Source organism: Galleria mellonella, unplaced genomic scaffold, assembly GCF_026898425.1.
Source record: "Galleria mellonella isolate WM207_F2 unplaced genomic scaffold, CSIRO_AGI_GalMel_v1 utg78, whole genome shotgun sequence".
Classification (NCBI taxonomy): Eukaryota; Metazoa; Arthropoda; class Insecta; order Lepidoptera; family Pyralidae; genus Galleria; species Galleria mellonella.
This window is the reverse complement of record NW_026442151.1, coordinates 5,283,690-5,306,188: the sequence shown is the minus strand read 5'-3', so window position 1 is coordinate 5,306,188 and position 22,499 is coordinate 5,283,690. Positions and strand designations below refer to the sequence as shown.

Here is a 22,499-nt window from a genome sequence, read left to right as displayed (position 1 = left end):
ACATGCACAGTAAGCTACGATTTAAACTCCCCTGAATGGCAAATTAGTCACATTATAGATACATATCTAATTCTGATAAATCATAACGATTTTATAAAGGAAAAAAGAAAAGTTACTAATACTCTTGGACGAATTGCTATTTGCATTCCTACATTTTCAATCCAGTGCAAAAAGAAGATTCTCGATTCCGTTATATTTTTAAGTTAATAATTTACTCTGTTAATTGTGTACCTATTCGAAAAATTCTTTTGTTTTAATATCTGTAAGGATATGTTTACAGATTGGTAACATAGAAATTTTATCAAAATCGGTTCAGTAGTTTAGTTTTTAAATTAAAATAACCGGTTTTACCATAATTAAAGTTATTTCATTTATTTATTTTGTAGAACACGATCTTAAATTATTCTAAGACAAACAACTTAAAAAAAAAAACTACATGGCTTGTTCTTTAAAGCTACTTAAAATAGCATCAAGCTGACGGCCCACCTGATAGAAAGTGGTTGGCGGCCTCCCACTAGATAGAGTGACGATCTCAAATGCATTGTAGGGAGTCAATGGAGGCAGATGGCTCAGGGTCGTTCTTTATGGCAGTCTATAGGGAAACCTATATTCAGCAGTGGACAGATAATGGCTGAGATGATGATGATGAATCTACTGTTGTTTAAACGCGAATAATATAATAGGTTAATTAGTATTTCTTTTTTTAATTACAACTTAGAATAGCAAACAAGCTGACGGCCCACCTGATGGAAAATGGTAACCATCGCCTATAGACATGAGCAGTACCATGGACATAACAGAGTATACTGTTTCACCCATGATACTTCCCATGCGTTGCCATTCCTGAGGACTCAGGTGTTATTCCTCTGTACCCTGTAAATTCACGCCATATCCCACCCTTCAAACCGAAACACAGCCATGCAAACACAACTGCTTCACGGTTGAAACACGAATGGGACAGAGGTACCCAAGCAATCGACTTTTGTACAAAGTCTCCCTCTGGTAAATCCTCTGTCTATAATATATATAATATTAATATTTACAGGAAGAAAACTTCGGAGTTATTATGCCACACGTAAGTGGTATCGTATTTGTTTTATTATTCTTTAAATACGCATTACATTAACTACATAGAGATTCTATCTACCGAATTCTAGATACGTAACGTTTTGTGATTCTGGAAATTTCGTGGTTATTCAACAGCTTTCGATTAGTATGTAAATAATTAAGTATCCTAACATTTCTAGTGAAATACATGTATCTACTTAATTCAAAGCCATTTAAATTAGGATAGGTATAATATGCGTTTCTGGAAAAACAAAATTATTCTTTCACATTTGTGATAAGGAACTCCCGGAATCTTGGACGAACGAAAAAACTATAAAACCGCGTGTTCGCCGTAAACAAATTTCCTTACAACATCACACAAATAACAAACAAAACTGACAATGGTGTGCTTACCAATGTGAAAGAAGTTATAAAAAAATAATGAAGAATGTCGCTAATCTTTTATATATTTATCGTCAAATCTTCGTTTTCTGTTTTAATTTTAGGCAATTAAAATGCATTTTGTTATTAAATTACAGTTTCAAAATAACTCACTTCTTTAACTGTATTCTATGTGCTATGAATAATTTTGTAACATAAATTATAGTACATATACGATAAATTGATATTGTGTGTAGCGAAAAATGATATGACAAACATTGCAGCGTATGCTCAGATAATATTTATTGTTTTATAGAAGGAGTCCATAAGAAGCGCTATCGATTTACGATTATTAATGATAGTATTAAAGGTTCTATAAAATTTTCCCCGCGTGCCATTATAGCGAGAAGGATGTCGGCTCAGCGTTGGATTCTATGAAGGTAATGCGGCCTCTTTTGTTCAAGACTGAGCTTTGTGCCATCGCAATAAAAGTACAAGGCAAATAGCGGCTGCTGTGTACCGAGCAATAAACCCGCGAACACTGGGTATCAGATTTTACAGCTCGTCATACAAGTTTAATATCGTTTTTTATGTCCTGTCGAAATTGCATTATTTTTCGGTGACCTTAGGCTCAGCTATTTGAATATTAATTTCCCTAACTTATACGCGTCTAAGAGGCCTTTAAAGATATAAAGAGCGTCATAGCAGCATAAATAATGTTGCAGATGGATCATAAACATAAAACGTGTTACCATTCCCCGACGACTTGACCTGAGCCGGTGCCTCGCTCCGTGTACTATACAAACACCATTTCAGAGAACTAACTTTCCTTTTATATGGGTACTTGCAGGAATTCAAACAGCGAAACATTTATTTGATTACTTACTCTACTCCTACGTACATTACGTGCATCGTCACAAATTTGACTTACCTTAAAAACACAGGTACGTTACACAAATACAGAACAAGAGCAATAAAGTTCAAACTTTATTACTCGTGACAAAACCCTGATTACTCTGACAAGCAATGCGTGAAGAAGGAAGCCTATAGAAATACATTTCAAAACGTAAAAGGTAAGAAGGAATTCTCTGAAAGAAAAAGCTTCGAAACGTTTCACTTCTTTGACGAAGTGTTCTTTTAGTTTCTTTTTCTACGCTCTAGAAAGACGGTATAACGGGGTAACGTATTTGAGTGACAAATGTACGATCCTCGTGGCACTTTATGCAGTACAAATAATAAAGATGGTCTAGATCGCTATCATACTATTACAAATAGTCGCATGTACATGAACATAGCCCACCTATCTCAAGGATACACGTCTATTCGCCCCCTTTAAAGCCGTAAGAGTGTAATTAAAACTATTTAATTACTAAGAGTTTCCGAGGTGTGAGCGAGTCGTGGTCGTGGCTACAATAAATTAATAGCTCACAACTATAATCCCAAATGAAGAAATATTATTTAATAATTGATACATATTATGTTGACTTTCTTTGATTATTAATGATAAAAACAGCGGGTGTCTCGCGAGTGATACATGGTAAATTTACATAGATAAGATAGGTTAAATTGCCTGACTTTAACATCACCTAACATTTTTTTTGACGCTTCGCCAGCGTACACCAACAGCGCAGATGGCGTTACTATTTCATTGTTTTGTCCCTGACAACAATAGCCAGAATTAATGTCAGGCAGATGAAGTTATCATTCTATTATTATTGCATAAAAACCCTCACGTTAATTAGTTTTGTTTAGTTAACTACTTTAAAATTGTCACTTCCTCGCGTTTCGTGGCATATAAAGGTATATAATGAAGGTGGTTCCTTATGTTATATTTTTTTTTATACAACTTAGAATGGCAAACAAGCTGATGGCCCACCTGATAGAAAGTGGTAACCGTCGCCTATAGACATAAGCAGTACCATTATACAGATAGCTAGTAGAAGAAGAGCATAGTGTCAAAAACTGTTCAAAATTTAATCACCCATACTTTACTTTATCTAACTCAAGTTTGATAGATATATTAACGCATCAGTTTTTCATTGTTGCAAGTGATTAGATCAAAAATTACTCCAAATAAGATCGATTTTTTTTATTTGATTTGAGGACTTTTTTCCAATATAATATGAACATATACTCGTCTCTGCTTACATATTTAATATACATGTATCAAATTGGTAGCTATTTTCAATTATTTTAAATCAAAACATATTTTAAGCATATACTCAGATATAAATGAAAATAATTAGTAAAGATATGAATCGTTATGAACTGTTTACCCTTTTATATTAAAAATATTGATAAAAATTTTGTATCAGTTTTATGTTTCAATTTAACTTTACAATATAATTTCTCCCACATATTGAGTAATAAATGTACATTATAGTAACTTTATTTACTAGGCATGGGTAATATTTACACATAATACACTCCAATATATATATATATATATATATATATATATATATACTTCTTTTTGGAAATTGATAATGAAAAAAAAAGGTCATCACCCATACCGATCAGATCTATGTTCATTCCAATAGTGTTCTTCATTTTTATTAAATTTATATATATAGTATATATATATTGTAATTATAAAATATATAGATTTTGATATAAAATTTAATTCCAAAAAATAAATAATTAAAAATAGATTTATATATTACCTATTCCTATTATTTACACTTACATGGATAAAGTTAACATGATTTTAATGAATCAATTGTATGGAGACACTATCTATATAACATAAGGGTGGCTCTGAATCTTGATATTAAAAGGAAACACTCTTACACGAGTACAAGTAGTCGTAAATCTTATTAGTTTCATCAACTACGTTTACTAATCGTAATTGGAGTAGCCAAAATCGAATCATCAATTGTAATCGAGTTACGATCACAATCGAGACGAACAAGTAATGAACATTAGACGAATGACGTGAGCATGACCACATGTAAAAATAATAATCATCTATCACTGCAAATATTTGCGGTTGAAAGGTATTTTTGCAGGAATTCTTCCGTACACTTCTTTTTCTCGTGAACACGTTATATTATAACAAAGTAGGCATTTAGGTTTGTAGTTCGTTACAACTTAAACCAGGTAAAAATAACTTGTACTGATTGCTAAGTAGAACGATATGTGCGATACGCTAATTTATGATATGACTTAACGTTAAAAGAGAGTGGTTTGTTCGGATCTGTACATTTGAAGTTCATTTGTTTCTGCTTACCCTAATAGGAGACAGGCATGAGGTATACAAACATATATTATAAAGTTATAGGTATATGTACCTACATATATATTATTTTAGTTTATTTCTAAACAGAAAACAAGTTGACTTAATAGACACAAAATACCCGAATACCAAAATGTTAGATTTGATTTTAACAATTTATGACTGCTAATATGCTTATTTTTAAACCACCTTCAAAAGGACGAGTCTGGTTTATATTATGTTATGTTATTACATATTATGGGATACCTTCGCAGTCTTTTTTCAGGAATTTTCTCCCGTCTTTCCCATATTCATTTTGTGATTATTAAAGGTGCTGTTCTTTTCACAGAAAAAAAATACTACTTGCTGTAAAGCAATATCTACTTATAGCACACGATTTTAAATTAAAATATTTTAAATATAATGTTAGATCATTTCGTGGTATACGTGTGAATTTTATTGATTTTAAAATAAAATTACTAGTCAATATCTTGTTTAAAAGAACTGTTTTTTTTACAAAGTAATAAACAAATATAATAAATACTTGATGACAGTTTACTCGTATCACTACCACACAGAAACGCCCGAGAAGCCCTACCTAGCTTCCTGTATGTAGCAGCCGAGTCTAGATAGTTACTGGACACATCTAACGACATTATTATTGGATTTCTCGGTCTTGCATACAGAAACTATATAATCCGTGCCTGCAATCTCTAGCGCTAGTGAACTTGCAAATTTTATGGAAATACGCCGGCCAAGAGCATTAACTCTTTTGACGAGATTTTTATCCTTCAAAGTTTGGAAGTAAAAGGAAACTCGTCAAAAAATGTAAACTACTGTTTCTTTGTGAGAACTACTATTCCGCATTTTAATAAAGAATTCCATGACAATCGAAATACATATATAACAAATACATTTTGCCACGCAATTTTTTTGTTTTCGTTTACGTGAATTTATAATAGAAGACCTAAGAATATTTTTTCAACTTGATTATTGCTTTGCACATAAATTTTTAATATTTTTCTTAATTAGAATGATAAAAGTTATCTTATATAGTTATGTTTATTTGGATGTTTGTTATCGAAAATCACGCGTAAAAGGCTGAACGAATTTGAATGAAATTACACTCGTTCAGTATCGACAGATGGATCCTATTCTAGATTAAAATACAGGACACTTTTTACCCTAATTCACACGAGCATTTCCGTAGAATATAGATAACTAATTAGAAATAGGACAGACTTACTGGGTCCAATATTATCCCCATACAGTATAAAGGATCTGGCATTAAAATATAGATTAATACCTAAATAATAATAGAATTGAACCGTGTGCCCCGGCATAGAATGGGCCACCCCTTCCTTTCCCGTGGGTGTAGTAAGAGGCGACTAAAGGAGGGCGAGGAATGGACAGCACCATCCATCTTGAAACATCTTCAAAGGCCTAACTGCGGTTGCCAACCCGCCTGCTAAGCGTGGCAACTAATGGCAAAACTCCTTTTACGAGGAATGCTTATACTCAGCAGTGGGCAGTTAACGCCTGAAATAATAATAGAACTGAACACATAAAGAGTCTATGATGATATATTCCAGACGTTAACTTTACTAGCAAGTACTTATCGTTTTAGTACCGGGCCATTCAAAACACCATTTACATAATTTTCAGTCCTATCCATTTTGTTATATACACAGACGAGGGCTTTTAACTACCGTAGAAGAACGTCATAATACTAATCCGTTAAATTAAAGGAATAAAATAAATATACACGAGTGCTTGTATGTACTCTGACGTCACACCTCAGGATCCCTCAATAACGTTATTGCTATAAGCGTTCTCAACAAGTTCTAGGATTCCTAATAATAAACATATTGATTTATAGCATAAGCTTATATAAAATTTATAAAAATATTTTACTACTTTTGTAACGATATTTAGAAGTTTATCACTGTCTCGCCATTCGATGGGTGCGGATTCAAACTCTGACCAATACAAACATTTGTAATGGCCAGGATATTTTCCATGTATAAAATATTGACAAAAAAAAATAGATATAGATATGTTTATCAGTAGCCATTGTAACAGTTAACACACACATTATCGTTCTCTTCGTGAATACAACTTTGAATTTCTAACTATCACACTTCCACGGTTTTATAAAAGCGTATGAACCAAAATGTCTATTTAGATTAGAGTGTTTCCCAAAAATTTGCTACAAGGAATAAATAATGGAAGGCAGTCATTATTAAGATAAATGTCTATCTCTCTTTGTTAAACAGAAATTGCAACAGTCGGTAAGTTCCTGAAATATCGAAATGTCATTTTTCGAAAAAGTTTGAAGTTGCCAATATATATTCACATTAAATGTAAACAATTCCTGCATCTCAAAATATAATTAAGTAAATTACTTTCAAACAATGATTACAAATATATGAATGTGGGGGGAAAGGGATTGTTAGTAATGGAGACTGAGAATCCCATTTGCTAGCAATATATACAACCAGATTGACCTCCTCGCGGTTCTCCCTGGAAACTATCACGGTTAATTCCTGATGAATTCATCATGATGGGCTAACTGACCTATTTTCATTCTCATCTATCACCCTTCACTGGTGCTCTGCCAGCGTATCCCATTAGCGCAGGCGGGGTTACCATAACATTTTCACCCATAAAAAAATATATGAATGTTTATAAATGAATCTTACATTAAAGTGTACTTAGTACATACACTATTTGCAACGAACAGTAAGGTAACCAACTAGCTACGCACTGGAGCGCGGTGCCAACTTCCTGTGTCGTATTCCAGTATCTTACTAGTCATCCTGCTAATATTATATGCGAATTTGTTTGTCTATATATTACCTCTTAACAGCGCAACTATTTGTCGTGAATTTCAATATAAACGTAGTCTATAGACGAAGAAGGACATAGGCTACTTTTTATTCTTGTCACGCAGGTAAAAATTGGCAATATTATAAATGTGGAAATCTGTAAACATGTTTATATGTTTACTACTCACGTTTGAACGATTGGATGGATTTGAATGGAAATTCTCACATAAATGGATCATTTCCTGGATTAACACACAGAATGGGTATTAATGTTCCCGGGGAAAATTTATATCAAAATAAGAAAAAAAACTGTTTGCTGCTAATTTTGAACTACATAAGTAAAAGAACTATTAAAAACAAAAATATAATTAATGAATACATATTACAAACAATATTTATTACTTTTACATCAAAGGGTTTTATTAATTTGATATAAAGAATCCCCGTAGCTTGATTGACAGCTAGACAGACAGTGAGCTATTATTAAATTATATATAATTGTATATAAACAAAATAAAGAATCTGTCCATTCACCAAAACGAAATTGTATAATTATTTCTAATTATAATTATTCGGTTATGGCTGGCTCATAAAATATTATTTGCAATTTAGTATTTCTTAATATTTTGCCTTCGTATTCTATTATCATATTGTTTTTATTAATTATATTTTAATATTCTCAAATTGATAAAAAAAATTAATTAATTCTAATTTAAAATTAAAAATATATAATTTGTAGATTACATATAACGAATAATATCAATAAACAGTTAAAAAGTTAACGGGAATTAATTAACTGGAATAGGGTCACTCAATCTAAGATAATGCGCAGATAAAGGTAGACATAATTAGAACATAAAACTCAACGTCGTTATCTTGGGATGGCTTGGCTAATCCAATCAGAAACGCCGAGGTGACCCCCATAAAGAGACGGACATAATATATACAGCAAACATTCCATATTTATATACTGAGAATATTCTTCCACAAGTTGCGGAAGACTGTACTTGCAAGCTGAGTTTTAACTTGATCGATTCGAGAACAAATCGAAATTACATCGAATCGAATACGAGTATATTAGAATCAAATCGTTGTCTAATATGTAAGACAACTTCATATTTGATATCTATCCGTCAATAATCAGCAGTTGTATATATGTTAAATGATAAACAAATAGGTATTATTATACAATTTCAAATTTAAATTAAATAAAAGATCTTTAATCATGTGCTAGATAATAACACAGCTGAAGATATCTTCTTTTGATCAATAATGTTATTAAAATTAATAAATAAAAATATTCACCAAATTAATAATCAAATAATCTTTAATAGAATGGACCACTTTTTCCTTTCTCGTAAGTGTCGTAAGAGGCGACTAAGCGAACTTAATCGTCGAGAGATGGGCAGCAGCATCTCTTTTAAAACATCATCAAAACCCAACTGAGGTTGCCATTCGGCCTGCCAAGTGTGACGAATACTAACAGAACTGCCCTTATAGGGAAGGCCTGTGTTCAACAGTGAAAAGTTAACAACTGATATGATGACAATACGATGACTATTATAAACTATTGTAAATGAGTTTGTCTATTATATCTGACAGAGCCTTAACAACTTAACCAATTACTATAAAACTTAATATACACGTACTATATGGAATGAAGAAAGATATAAGCTACGTTTTATCCCTTTAAGTAAACATATCCCAGTCATGCAGATAAAGTCGCGGATGAAAGCTAGTATACCATATTTACACCGAGCGTAGCATGGTTTAATTTTTTACTATGCTACGCTCTGGGTTACTTTGTGTAGGTATAACTTACCAGAAATTTTAGGAATGCCTGTGAAAATCAAATCTAAAAATGGGTCAAAGTAACAATGAAAGTTGACCATAATAAACTCATTTGGATATACGAAATTAATTATAATGTAATTCGCGTAAAATGCTGAAGTCAACCCTGCTATTGATATGTCAAATCTAAATTCTTATTATAAAGAGGAAACATGTGATTTTTAGTTATGAATAAACATTATTTTAATAAATATTTCACATTTAGAAACTAAAAGTTAGCGAGTAACATAGGATATATTTAAAAAAAAATACATATAAGCAAGATAAGAGTAAGTATATTATAAAGAGAGAAACTGACAAAGCAGTGCACGGTTTAAATGACTGGATCTAAAAATACAATTACAAAAATGAAAAAAGAAATATGCAAGGGTTGCATAGATGAAGTTATAAACGTGATGACAAAGATAATACTAAATATTACAACCCAAACTTCCAACCGGAATGATAGAAGACAGATTATAACGGATACACCCACAGGGAACAGTTAGTGTTCTTACAAAATAAAAGAGTCGTGTAGTGAATCACCCTCGGAATGATTCAGTACAGTCGACAACAACACAAGCTACGGTTTATAGGACCAAACTCGTCTCAATGACACAAACCGTCGTAAAAAGAAAGTATGCAACAACACTATGCTTTTTAAATGGTCACTAAATGAACCCTCCGCGGTTTCCATAAAAACAAAGTCTGGTATATGTCACAGATGTTCAGTTTTTTTAGATTTTTAAGTACGATCAAATATCTCCCATTTTTTGCATAATGCTTAAATTAAGACACCCAGTTTTATAAAAACCTAATGTACGGGTTTACAACAAGAAATAGGGGTGAATTTTAACAAAGCTAGTGTTATATATTTTACAAATTTTTGTTAAATATCAGCTCACCTACATTTACGAATAATTTACATGTTATTTTTGGTCTATTTAGTCTAAATCCACTGTTACTATTACATATCTATTATATATACTATACCTATAATTTCTAATTCTTCTATTCTAACTTTTCATATTCTCTGTTCTAAATTAGAATAAATTCATCTTAGCAAAAATATATGATTGACCTGACAAACGTAAGTAGGTTTACTTAATAGTCTGGGAAATTAACCCAGAGTGCATTAAACTTATATTTACAAAATTTTATTTTATACAATTTAATATAAACAACCAATTCATACGAAATTGCTTAATATTTTCATTCACATACATTTTAAAAGGTAATTTGTAAACAATTCGGCAGTGTGTTTTGAATAAACAACATAAAAATATGTGCATAATATTTTAAATAAATACTCTACGGAGTCGTTTACAAAGGCGACTTTTAAAAATTAAAATTTTATTAATTTTTTAAAAGTTAATATAACAACGTCTTTTGTATGCAAACTTTACAAGTTTAAATTATCTATGAAATCTCCACTTAGTTTATTTATGAGTTGTCATAGTCGACTAGAATTCTGTACTGGGCCGTTATTATATAAAATTATAGATAAACCCGGAGGTCAGCTTCAGAAATAAAGGTTAAGGTCCATGACATAAACATATACGTCAAAGCATCGAAATATTTCAAACGTCCCTCACGTGACCAGACAAGACCTATTGACTTTCAATTAATAATCAGGCGCCCATGTTATTGCTCAAGGAAGCACAATTCAATATAGCATGTTGTGTTTTAATTAATGAAAAATAAACCTGCTCGAGCGATTGCAAATATTATAATGAAAAATAAAATTATATTTGGCAATTAAAAAAAAAACAGACAATGAATATTAAAAGTGAAAAACAAGAAATTGAATGCATTGTATGAAAATTTTATCATATCGAAGGTATGTATATATATCCGTGTACCAAATTTCATTCTTACTTGTTCAATAATTTCGCGTGAAAGAGTAACAAACATCTAAACTTTTACGTCAATAAGTAGGTAGTAATAGAACAAACAATAATTTAATTGGCAAGGATTAACTAATAGATATTATTCATATCAGTTATTTTAATAGTGCATTCGATCAAGTAGTGCTTAGAGAGCGGTACGGGCGAGAGCACGGCGAGCCGTGACGCGGCGAGGTTAAATCGGGGAGTACTGCCCACGCACAACCGCTAATTAGGAAGCGCACGCGCAAGGGCGCTGCACTATGCGCGCGAATCGTATATCAGACCTACTCGAACAAAGACTGGCATCACATAAAAAGAATAAGGACTAGAACAAAAGAAGTGACCGACCAACAATGGTGACGTACCAGAAATATGAGCAGTTACAGACCGTTGTTTTGAAACACAAAGGGATGTTGTGCAAAATTATGTCGCGTTAACTCAGGCGTACGTATCAGGGCAAGTTAATAATTCTAAATTATGATGGATATGGATTTTTGCACTATACAATAAACCACAGTTGTAATGCACAAGCATATAGCGATTGGAATAAACCAAGGAATTACAATAGCATGAAATAGACATAAGTATAGAAGAGAATCCTCCATTGAAGCAAAATGAAATATTTCTTTGATAAAAGTTATACGGCAGAGACAGCCCAGAAGTGCTTAGCTCAAATCATCGCTCCGCGGCACTTTTCAACTGCCAATTTTCCTTTCTTTGTTTTCGGATGTTTGAGTTTTTATAAAAAAAAAAAACTTTCAGACTGTCATTTATTTTTATGTCATTTCTTTTGATGTTGTTCATTGTTCAAAATTACACATTAATATTTTTATTGTTTGATCCTACCACTCAATTTGTGTATCATAATATTATGTAGTTTTTATTAATGTTGATGAACTTTGTAGCATTCTTAAATTTCTGATATGATGAGTCAACATTGAATTCAACACAAAGCACATTGTAATCCAGATTAAAAGTACATAAAAATTAAACAAAGACATTACTTTTGTTGCAAAAATAAAACTAAAATATGTGTACCTTGAACGCCACAGGGAATAAATAACGCACAAAGAGGGACAATATATTTTGTTTAGCGGAAGCACTTAGTTCTATTTCGGTGAGAACACTGACGGCGCGGCGTTCAGTAGTGAGCAATTGGGAGACTGTCACAACACATCACTCCACTACACGGACTTAAAACTATACATAAAAACCTCTAAACACGTCTTGTAAATTTTTCCAAACAGCCAGACACGAAATAGTCTCAAATGAAGTTATTTCCGCAATTTTCAGTAATTTAAATAAAAACTTGTCTCGCTCTAGGTGCATACTCGTACAACGTGAAAAATAAAATTGAATTAACATCCTGATAATAAAACGCGATTAAAAATACAGGTTTTCAATAGCAACACCACCGTGGACATATATTTTCAAAATATCGTATATTTGTAAATTATTGCAACAAATATATGATTGCATACGTGCCAAGTCACTATAAGACTTTTATCGCTTGTTTACGAGTAAATATTTAAAGTTGTTAAAACTTTATTGACTTTGTTGGATTGGATTTTCTAAAAATATTTTAGTACTTATTTCGTTTACGAACCAAAACCGACTAAGTTCTATGACGGTAAAGGCTTCTACTTTACCCTGGATTACATTCACGAAATATTTTCTTCGTGTAGCTCGCGTGTCCTTCGATACTTATCTTTTTTTCCTAAATTCACTCGTTGAAAGGATCTCGTTTAACTTTTGTAATTCATTTTATAGAAAATGCTCCTTTCAGTACTTTCCAATGCGGAAACAAACTTTAAAAACATTGTCTTCAAAGATTCTGAAAACAACAGGTAACAGCTCTTGTTTCAGTTTCATACTTCTTTCTTTGTTTTAATTCGAAAATCATTCTTTCATCTTTTTGACAATTTTCAGCCGGAAACAACTTAAGTAGTCTAAATTTTAAATAAATAAGTCTGTAATAAATTTAATAAGTCTAAATGTCTATTAAAATTTTTGATGTATGTTACGAGTACTAATATTCATCTAATTTAAACATTTGGTAGCCCATTTAAAGTTCCCCGTACTTATCAATGATGAATATAAATTTAACTTCATATTTAAATCGCGAGATATACGTTCCAGGCATTATTTAAACAATCTTTTATTACATGGTATTAATTTTATTTAGGATATATTACTTATATTAGGATCTAGATATAACAAGCATATTAACAGATGGTCCATCTAACGAATGGTTATGTACAAATTTTGAAAATTGATAATTCAGTTTGATAAGAACTAATCTAAAAAATAAGGATAGAAATAACTTGATTGTAACACAAACTGCAAGATTAAATTATCTTTTTAACTCTCTCAAATCTTAGTATCCGTCTTGTTTATTCTATTGCAGGAATTGATAAGAAAGAAGGCGGTCTTGTCCGCACAGAAACATTAGAATTTCAATAAAAAGTTGAAGCAGAATAAATTGTGGACCGAGTAAGATATTGGAACTCTGTACCAGCTGACGGTACCCTAGCCAACATAAGAATCTTATTTGGTACCGGAAAATAATGAACGAAATAATTGCTCTAACTATTCCTCGGGGTACCTTTAACAGCGTTTGCCAAGCCAAAATTTCAGGCTATTGAATCGAGCCCTATTGACACATTGGTTTTAATGTTTATTTTGTGTTGACCTATAATAGTGACCTGTGATAAATTCGGTCGTGGTGTACACATATAATTTATAACAAAAACAATATTTAGTTTGAGGGTGGACTTTATCTATCTACATCGCATACATTAAATACTGACCATTGAATGAATAATTACAATGTCAATGTCATTTCTCATATGCATCCAATAATAGTTCTACCAGTTTCCTTTAAAAAACGATACCTTGCTCACTATCTAATCAAGACATCTGTGGAATCTAATGCATAAATTTGAACTTTATGATTTATTGATTTATATCTACCGAAAGCTCCCAATTTATATTTATTTCTTTACAATCGTTAAAGTCGTTTTCGATACTGCGATTGTACCTACATTGCACACAAACTTACATAAAGAAGGCAATGAAAATGTATCTATCCATAAAAATCACACTGAGCTATAAAAGTACAATAGAATATGTGGCATAAAATTTGAAACATAAAACCGACAGTTATTTCTGTGGATATTTTATATTGCGGTTGAAAGAGATAAATGTTAGCAGTATCGGGATATGACAAAATTGGAGCGTAACCGGAGGCTTGAAATCTATATACCATATACTTATATAGTGGGAAGTAACAAGTCGCGTTGAATAATTGAACCAAACCTTAAAATTGAGATCGTCAAAAATCTATTTAATTTTTTCGGCGATTTCGATTTATAGGATTTTTTTTTTATATTAGTAATAATGACAAGCTTATAGATCACCTAATAAAATGTGATAACCATCAACCATAAAACACCATAGAGATTGCCGAATAATATACTACACAATTTATGGTAACCCTTCACACGCAGTCACTCCCACTACTGTTAGGCTACCATATTATGCCCTTCGTTACAGAGATTGTATTGCTACTATTAGAAATGTCTGGAAAATATTGGTATGGGTGATCTCTGAACAATAAATATTTGTTTTATACAATGCATTGTCAAGTCAGCATTAATATATATATATATATATATATATATATATATATATATAACTTTCATTGAGTTGTCATTTGAATGCTGAATATTTTAATATTGTTTACTATTGAAAAATAATACACATAATCTAATCATGATTGTTTTCGACGCTACGTAAACTTTAGAAAGCGCTAAATTCCGATCATATTAAAATACACAGAGGATATAATAAATAAACGAGCGTACGTGATTTAAATGGGATTATTATTACATTACAAAAGCAAAGAAATGAACAAAGAAAACGAAGGAAATTGGCAATACGAGTAAAGGGCGTGTGCTGCGCAGCGCTCGGCATCGGCCCGCCCTGTGAGCGCTACATATCATCGCGTCCTTGGCACGCAATGTCGACGACACCGAAACACTACTTATCGCAATTTAAATTCGCATAAACACGTATAAAATACACTAGAATTTACATACGCATACTCGATATTATAAACAAGTAACGAGCAAAATTGTTACTTGTCAATTTATTATTCATATCGTTTAAATATTAGCTATTAAACTGATTTTCGATCGCCGCTATAAATCTGCCGGCAATCCAACATATTAAGGTTGCATCTAAATTGCTGACAGCTGAGCAGGCGCTCAGCGCAAACTCAATAACGCCAGAGTGCAGCGGAGATAAAATATAAAGAAAACATTGAAACGGACCGTTTGCTGGGAGTCCCAGCATTTCCGTTGAATCTAAGTAGAAGTGCAATCTTCGACTCACGTGTGAGGTCATCGTACCAGCTTTGTGGCCATTACTGCGACCCAGCCATTCGATCCCGTATGTGTTTACCTAAATATATATTTAGTAATTCGCTTACAGATTAAAGTAAAAGGATACATTTCTTGGAAGAAATCGAGGCTAGGCGGTTGGAGGATGTCTAATGCCGATAGTACCTGTAAACAAGTAAACAAATGTCAGACTGATAATATTTATATTTATCCGATAAACAGACACCCACCACAAATTTTCATACATGACTAAGTTTTGATCAAGTGTTGACGCAAAAGGCTTTTTTATTTGCTTCGATGCCATTGCAATTATCACATAACAATGATGCTAAATTCAGTTTTGCCGTTCGTATGCAAATCATGTTGATACGTGACGAGGGCGACAAATGCATACAGACCACTAACAATATAGGTACGATAATCGATAAAACACAGTGAAAATGAATAAATTATGAAAAGAGCGGACTGCGCATTATAATTATTTCATGATTAAACCCCATCCAAATCAAAATGAAACCGATAATTATCACAAAATGAAGGAAAACAGAATTCCAAATATACTCTATAACTCAAATATATAAATATATTATTAAAAAAAAGTTTATTGGTGCATTTATAAATATGATTTAAATACCACTGGAATAATAAATAAGCTAGTACAAATGATGATGAATGATAAAAATGACACCATAGAATGCATTCTTTGTACTGTGATGCTACTGACGAAACCAGGAGAAGTTCGTAGTTTTGCAATCTTTTTTTCAAGGAAGAAAGGGACTGGTCGCAATGGTGCTTAACAACTTCATTACCAGCAATATACCCTAACAAGTTGACCTTTCATGCGGTTCTGGAAACCATAGTGGTTAATTATTGATAAATTCGTCACGATGGGCTAAATGAACTGTTTTTATCATTACCTATCATCTCACGCTGGTGGTCTGCAATAGCGCAGACGATGTTCCATTTCATCTTAACCCATTAAAAAAAAATTTTTCAATTTGCACACAATAATTCATTAATTTTGAAATTCGACGAAAGCAATCAAAATGATGAATTATATGTAATGACTAATGAGTAAAAATAAATATAAAATGAAACTGTATAATATTACACCACGCCCTTTGAATTTAAGTAGCAACAACGCTCCATATCGTATTCAGGTTGTTCCTATGGTAACCAAGGTTATTTTGATTATTACAGACTACGTCATATATATCAAGACTGATGTTTGTGAGTGAAGTTTTGATATCTCGTAACTTTAAACAGTGTTAGCTCTATTAAATTTACTTAGTATAACGTGAAAACGATCTGAACAAGCTCATACTTGTCATTACCTTGTTAGACATGCCTGCAAAATTTCATGCATTAGCGTCCTTTAATGACAGTGATCTATTTTAACTATGAAACCAAATATTTTTCATTCTAAAGAAACAAATGGAACTTAATAGTTGAACAAACCGTATCAGGGCGGGGAACTGAAATTTTTCGATTTATTTTTTAGGGAAAAATTCAGTTTCACTGTCAAAAAAAACATTTTCTTGTTATTCTACTTATATAAAAAAAAAAATAGAACTATAGAATGACGTCAATTTCAACAGGTAACATGATATAATGTTTAAGGAAGGTCTTTAACTGGATGTTGATAACTTGCATTTATAAAACAAAAATGTGAACTAAAAAGTATAAACAAGGTAATAAATATATACATTATATATTCTCTTTTATTTCTTATCCATACACTTTTACCTTACTGTTGAAATTAGAACAACAAGTTAAAAGTGTATGGATGAGAAACGAGATTTACAGTGTCTATAACACATATGAACTTCTACTGCTATCTTGAAGAGAATTAAAATTAGAACAAAACAGAAGCCTTTGTTAGAAACTGAATGAAACATTGTTGTTTGTGTGATAATAAATATGAATAATATTAAAATAGTAACAACAGCTATAATCTATAATAAACCAACATACTGCGACGAAAATAAATCTACTAGGTATTTTTGTTTTTTTGTATGCGTTTTTTTTTTATATCTTCATTAAAGTATTTTAGATCGTAATGGTAAATCTTTATACGTAATTCTACGGATAACAAAATTTATATCACTTAGAAACAATTAATACTTACATTTTCATGTTTGAAAAAACAGAGCATCTTGAGCTCGCGGAAGACGCGCTTTGATGAGACGAGCGACTGGAAAACGTTGGGCAACTTCTTGAGAGCGACGCGCCGGCCATCGCGCGGGTCCGTCACTGCCCTGCAAACAAAAATACAAAGTTATAAATTGTTAGAATAACAATTAAATCCTATTGTCCTATTAATATTATAAATGCAATAATTTGCAAAAATTTGTAAGAATGGATGAATGGATGACTTTTACACTTTCGCGCCAAAACTACTAAACGGATTGAATAAAATTTGGTACAGGGGTGGGCTATATCCAAATTTATTACATAGAATACTTTGTGTATGTATCATATAAGCGAATCTGCCAGATTAGTTATTTAATAATATTAGGTATTTAATATTAAATGGTTTAGTAATTAAGTTTTAAATAATAATAATAAGTGATTTACAATCACGTCAATCACTTCAAGCTAAAATAGATCTAGGTAATGAAAATCTGGTGTACAACTCAGAACATCTGGACCCAAAACAATTCAGAAAAATTAGTTTTCCAAATTGGGTTGTCCTTAATTCGAACCCTGGATCTCATTTACGCAAAGCAATATGACCACAACTGTGCCACGGAGGTCGACAAAATGTAAAGAACAATACCAAAAACGCATATTATAAAGATTTTAAAATAAAGTATCGAGTAAGCCAGATACCATCAAGAGACTCCCGACTCCTCTTTAAAAAAAACGTTTATGCTCACTTTTATGCTTTATCCTAGCAGTAAGTAATATTATTCTCATCTTCGTATACAATATAGTATATCTTGTATATAAGTATGTATATTTACTATTTATACATATATTTATTTGTTTATATAGTTAATTTTTAGTATGTATGTACATCAATTATTACTATAAAGTTATTTAAGTCGACTGAGATTCCCACAATAATCTTTCTAGGTGAGAGATATTTTTATAAATTACAACATTACATATTTTTCATGATCTCTTTGGTTTCAAATTTCTTACACAATTATAAGAACTACATTGACAATCAAGTATATGGGCTGCTGATGGTATCCATTTACCCTTATTTACATTTGTGATACCAAGTCACGTGCACATTACTGACTCTGTAGAAAACTTTTTACACCCTTTTTATAGAACTTGTGCTATAGTCTCTGGGGAAAATCAAGGCAAGAAGCTCTTTTCACCACGTAGCCTGAATCACATAATGAAAACCGCACCGATATCGTAGTGACTCGGACCATCGAAACCGTTCGTATTAGTCGTATCATCCTCGATTTGTGGAGTCAAATCTAAAATAGTTAAACAGAAAAACGTTTACGTATTAAATGTTGAATACATAAATATATTAGCTAACGCAGCAAGCGTTAGTTTATCCCTTATCGCCAGCTACCGAGCTCATTTTTTATCGGAATGATGAAAGCCCTCCCGAATGAGCTATCCTATTTATCAAGTCGAAATAGAGAAGATACATTTGCGAAATGTTAATAAAATCAAATGATAGGTTTCAAAGATTAACGTGAACGAACATTGTAACACGGAATTTCTTTATATTAGGAATATGTATAATACTTTGAATAATTATGCATTAATAGGTAATATCACTAAAGAGAAATAATATATACTATTTTCACCACAGCACATTTGGATAATAATAACAATATACAGGCAGGAACAGGTATAGCAAATAATGGAAAGAGAAAATAAAATAGGATATAAATAATTCATTAATAATATTTTAGACTCGTATATTCGACGATACGAGTTTTCGTAATAATAGATATAAAAAAAAGCACTGAAAACTTTTGTTTCTCGGTTAACAAGTCGACTTACATGTAATTATAAGGCAATAGGTACGAACTTTGAATAGGACATCCGACGAACGATTTCACAAGTAATTCATGAATGATTTATTTCTACGGGAATCGCGCTACTCAGCTTTCGCGACAAGATCTCTGAACATTTGTTCGCGATCATTTAGGTACTAAGGTCCGTTTAGGTTAGGATTTATCAAATGTGAAATCTAAACAAGGCTTCAAGCAGTGGCCGCACATTGTTTAGTTACTACAATAGATTATCATGACAAAAGGATCCATTAGAAAATTATAATCAATTCAACAACGTGAGTTTAGACGGTAGGTAGGTCGTGATGTGTATTGACATAAACATTATTTAAAGTAAGGAATTAGCATAACAAAGTCGATATTGTGATACGAAAAATGCAGATGAGCACCCCAATGGTAATTTTAAATGTCAGTACGTCTGAATGTGACAATATTGTGTTTTGTTTTACAATATTGACTATTTGCACTTCAAATAACCTTGCATGGAATAAAAAGTCGTGTTTCTAACAAAATCAAGTTTAGATTATAACAGGCGTTAACTGTCCACTGCTGAACATAGTTCTTCTCTATTCGGGTGTTTAGTACTGGCAAAAGACTCCGATAGGGATGCCAAGCGTAGCAACTATTCGAGTTGCCACGCTTGGCATGCGGGTTTACAACCGCAATTAGGTTTTAATGATGTTTTAAGAGGGACACTGCTGTCCCTCGTTTGACTATTTCCCTTAGACGCCTCTTATAACACCCACGGGAACGGAAAGGGTGGCCTATTGTATGCCGAGATCACACGGCAATGAATTCAGATACTATATTACAAATGCTTATGTTGTAGAACTGTCGTCACAAATAATGTAGTTTACACATCAAATATACAAAAGTAAACGTATTGCCAATACAATAACACAAATTCAAATCAAATTGAATCAATTATAATGTATTGGCAAATTTGTAAATTAGTAGAATTGTACCTATTCAGTTTCTCACACTGAATTTCAAAACGGATGCGGGTAATACTCACTTAAATTTATGTTTGGACCCAAAACATTTGGAAAATGAAATCGATACTGTAAAGTCCACTCGTATAGGAACGCAACATACCCTCGCGCTACAGGGACCGTTAGGCGTGCCCTTGCGATTATTATCGTCTGAGCGTAGGGCCGCGATAATATCCGAGGGACACGGGGATGCCAGCCGTGCCGAGAGCAACGACCGAGGCTCTAGCTGCCGGCAGTGCCGCACGCAAGGGACGTTTGAACATTTCAAATTAGGGATGTCCCTGATTTATTGCCTGCGAATTTGTACATCCAAGTCTCAGTCTACGGACAAACAAATATCGAATAATTGACATTACCTACAACGATTCAAAGAAAATAATGGGCACATAGTCGAATTTTTTGAATGAACTTTTGCCACATAAAAAAGCGACTTCAATCTTAAATACACCGATTAACGGTGTGATGTTTCGTAGATGCGTTGTACATTGAAAATATTTGAATTTAGAACACGGAGTAGCATAATTTACAAGTAAATTTCTCTTTCTTTTTGGAACGCAAATAAAAATAGCAAACTTTAATGAACACAATAGGGATATAGGACCAACATAGGAATAAACCCTAACGATTGCAACAAGAATTGTAAAAATCTGTTCGTAATTGTGTAACAAAGGAACAAAAAATTTAGAAATTCTCAATAATTTGTCTATCCTCTGTCAATCTTCTGTCTTTTGGTAATCACTTGTTAGATACTAAACTATTTAATTATGTTCACACTTACTAACTTTACTTATTAGTTTTTTAGTCGTGACTCGACTTTGCCCTCTTGACTGGCATATGTTTACTGACCGGGATAAAAATAACCTATATTCTTCACCATCCCATATAGTAGGTATGTGTATACCAAATTTCATAGTAATTGTGGTTAAGACGTTAAGGCCCAACAAGGTAACAAACAAACTCACTTGCACTTTTACAATATTAGTCATCATCATTATGTCAGCCTTTAATTGTTCACTGTTGAACATAAGCCTCTGCTTTGGGGGGGTTTGCCAGTAGTTGCCACGCTTGGCAGGCGGATTGGCAACCGAGGTTAGGCTTTAGAGATATTTTAAGAGAGACGCTGCTGCCCATCCCACGCCCACCCTTTGTCACCTCTTACGACACCCACAGGAAAGAAGGGGTGGCTATTCTATGCCGGGACCACACGGGAAGTTAAAGATACGTCTGTAACTACAATATTAGTAAGGATTAGAAAATATCTTTATATTATAACTACTATGTAGACAACAATTTGTAAGCTAATTATTTATTTACTTTGCCCTATTTTGTTTTATAATTTTAGTAAACTAATCTAATATTAATATATATTAATTATGGTAGTTTTAAAATTCTTATGGTTCGCTTGACATGGCCACTGACATTTCCAATTTGGCAAACACGCATACATATCGTAAGACAATGGCAGGAAATGTAGTTACTGCTAAACGAAGCACACAAATCATACGGAGCAATATGTACTTTACAACGCGACCATAAAGATTACAATGGCACATAATAAATTAGGCATATAATTTTAGTGCGAATTGTAAAATCGTAAACAGGTTCAATAACTTATAAATTGGCACGGAAATGTAAATAGGGACATTAGTCCTGATTGCACAAATGAAGTTGTAACGTAATAACCGGAAGCTAACATTAATTTCATTTATTAATTAAACATTTTGTGCCGCGGTTAGTTTTTATGAGGTGGGAGTTATGGGGGAAAATAACAATTAAAATTCATTTCACGTACTTAGTCGCAAACTTTTGAATCAGAATACATAATATTATTTATTGGATTATAAATAAGTAACCTTTTGTGCTCATATATTGTAAATACAGATTCTATCATCAGAATCTGAAGACCAAATCAAAACAAATCTTCCA

At 32.4% G+C, this 22,499-nt stretch overlaps 1 protein-coding gene across 1 annotated transcript in view; it reads right to left on the bottom strand.

The window, feature by feature from the left end:
• Nucleotides 1-22,499, bottom strand: part of LOC113517263 (serine/threonine-protein kinase NLK) — a 141,034-nt gene that overhangs the window by 50,844 nt on the left and 67,691 nt on the right. The window contains 2 exon segments of the mRNA XM_026901893.3: nucleotides 15,702-15,757; nucleotides 17,721-17,850. Of these exon segments, the coding sequence (XP_026757694.1) occupies nucleotides 15,702-15,757; nucleotides 17,721-17,850 (186 nt within the window).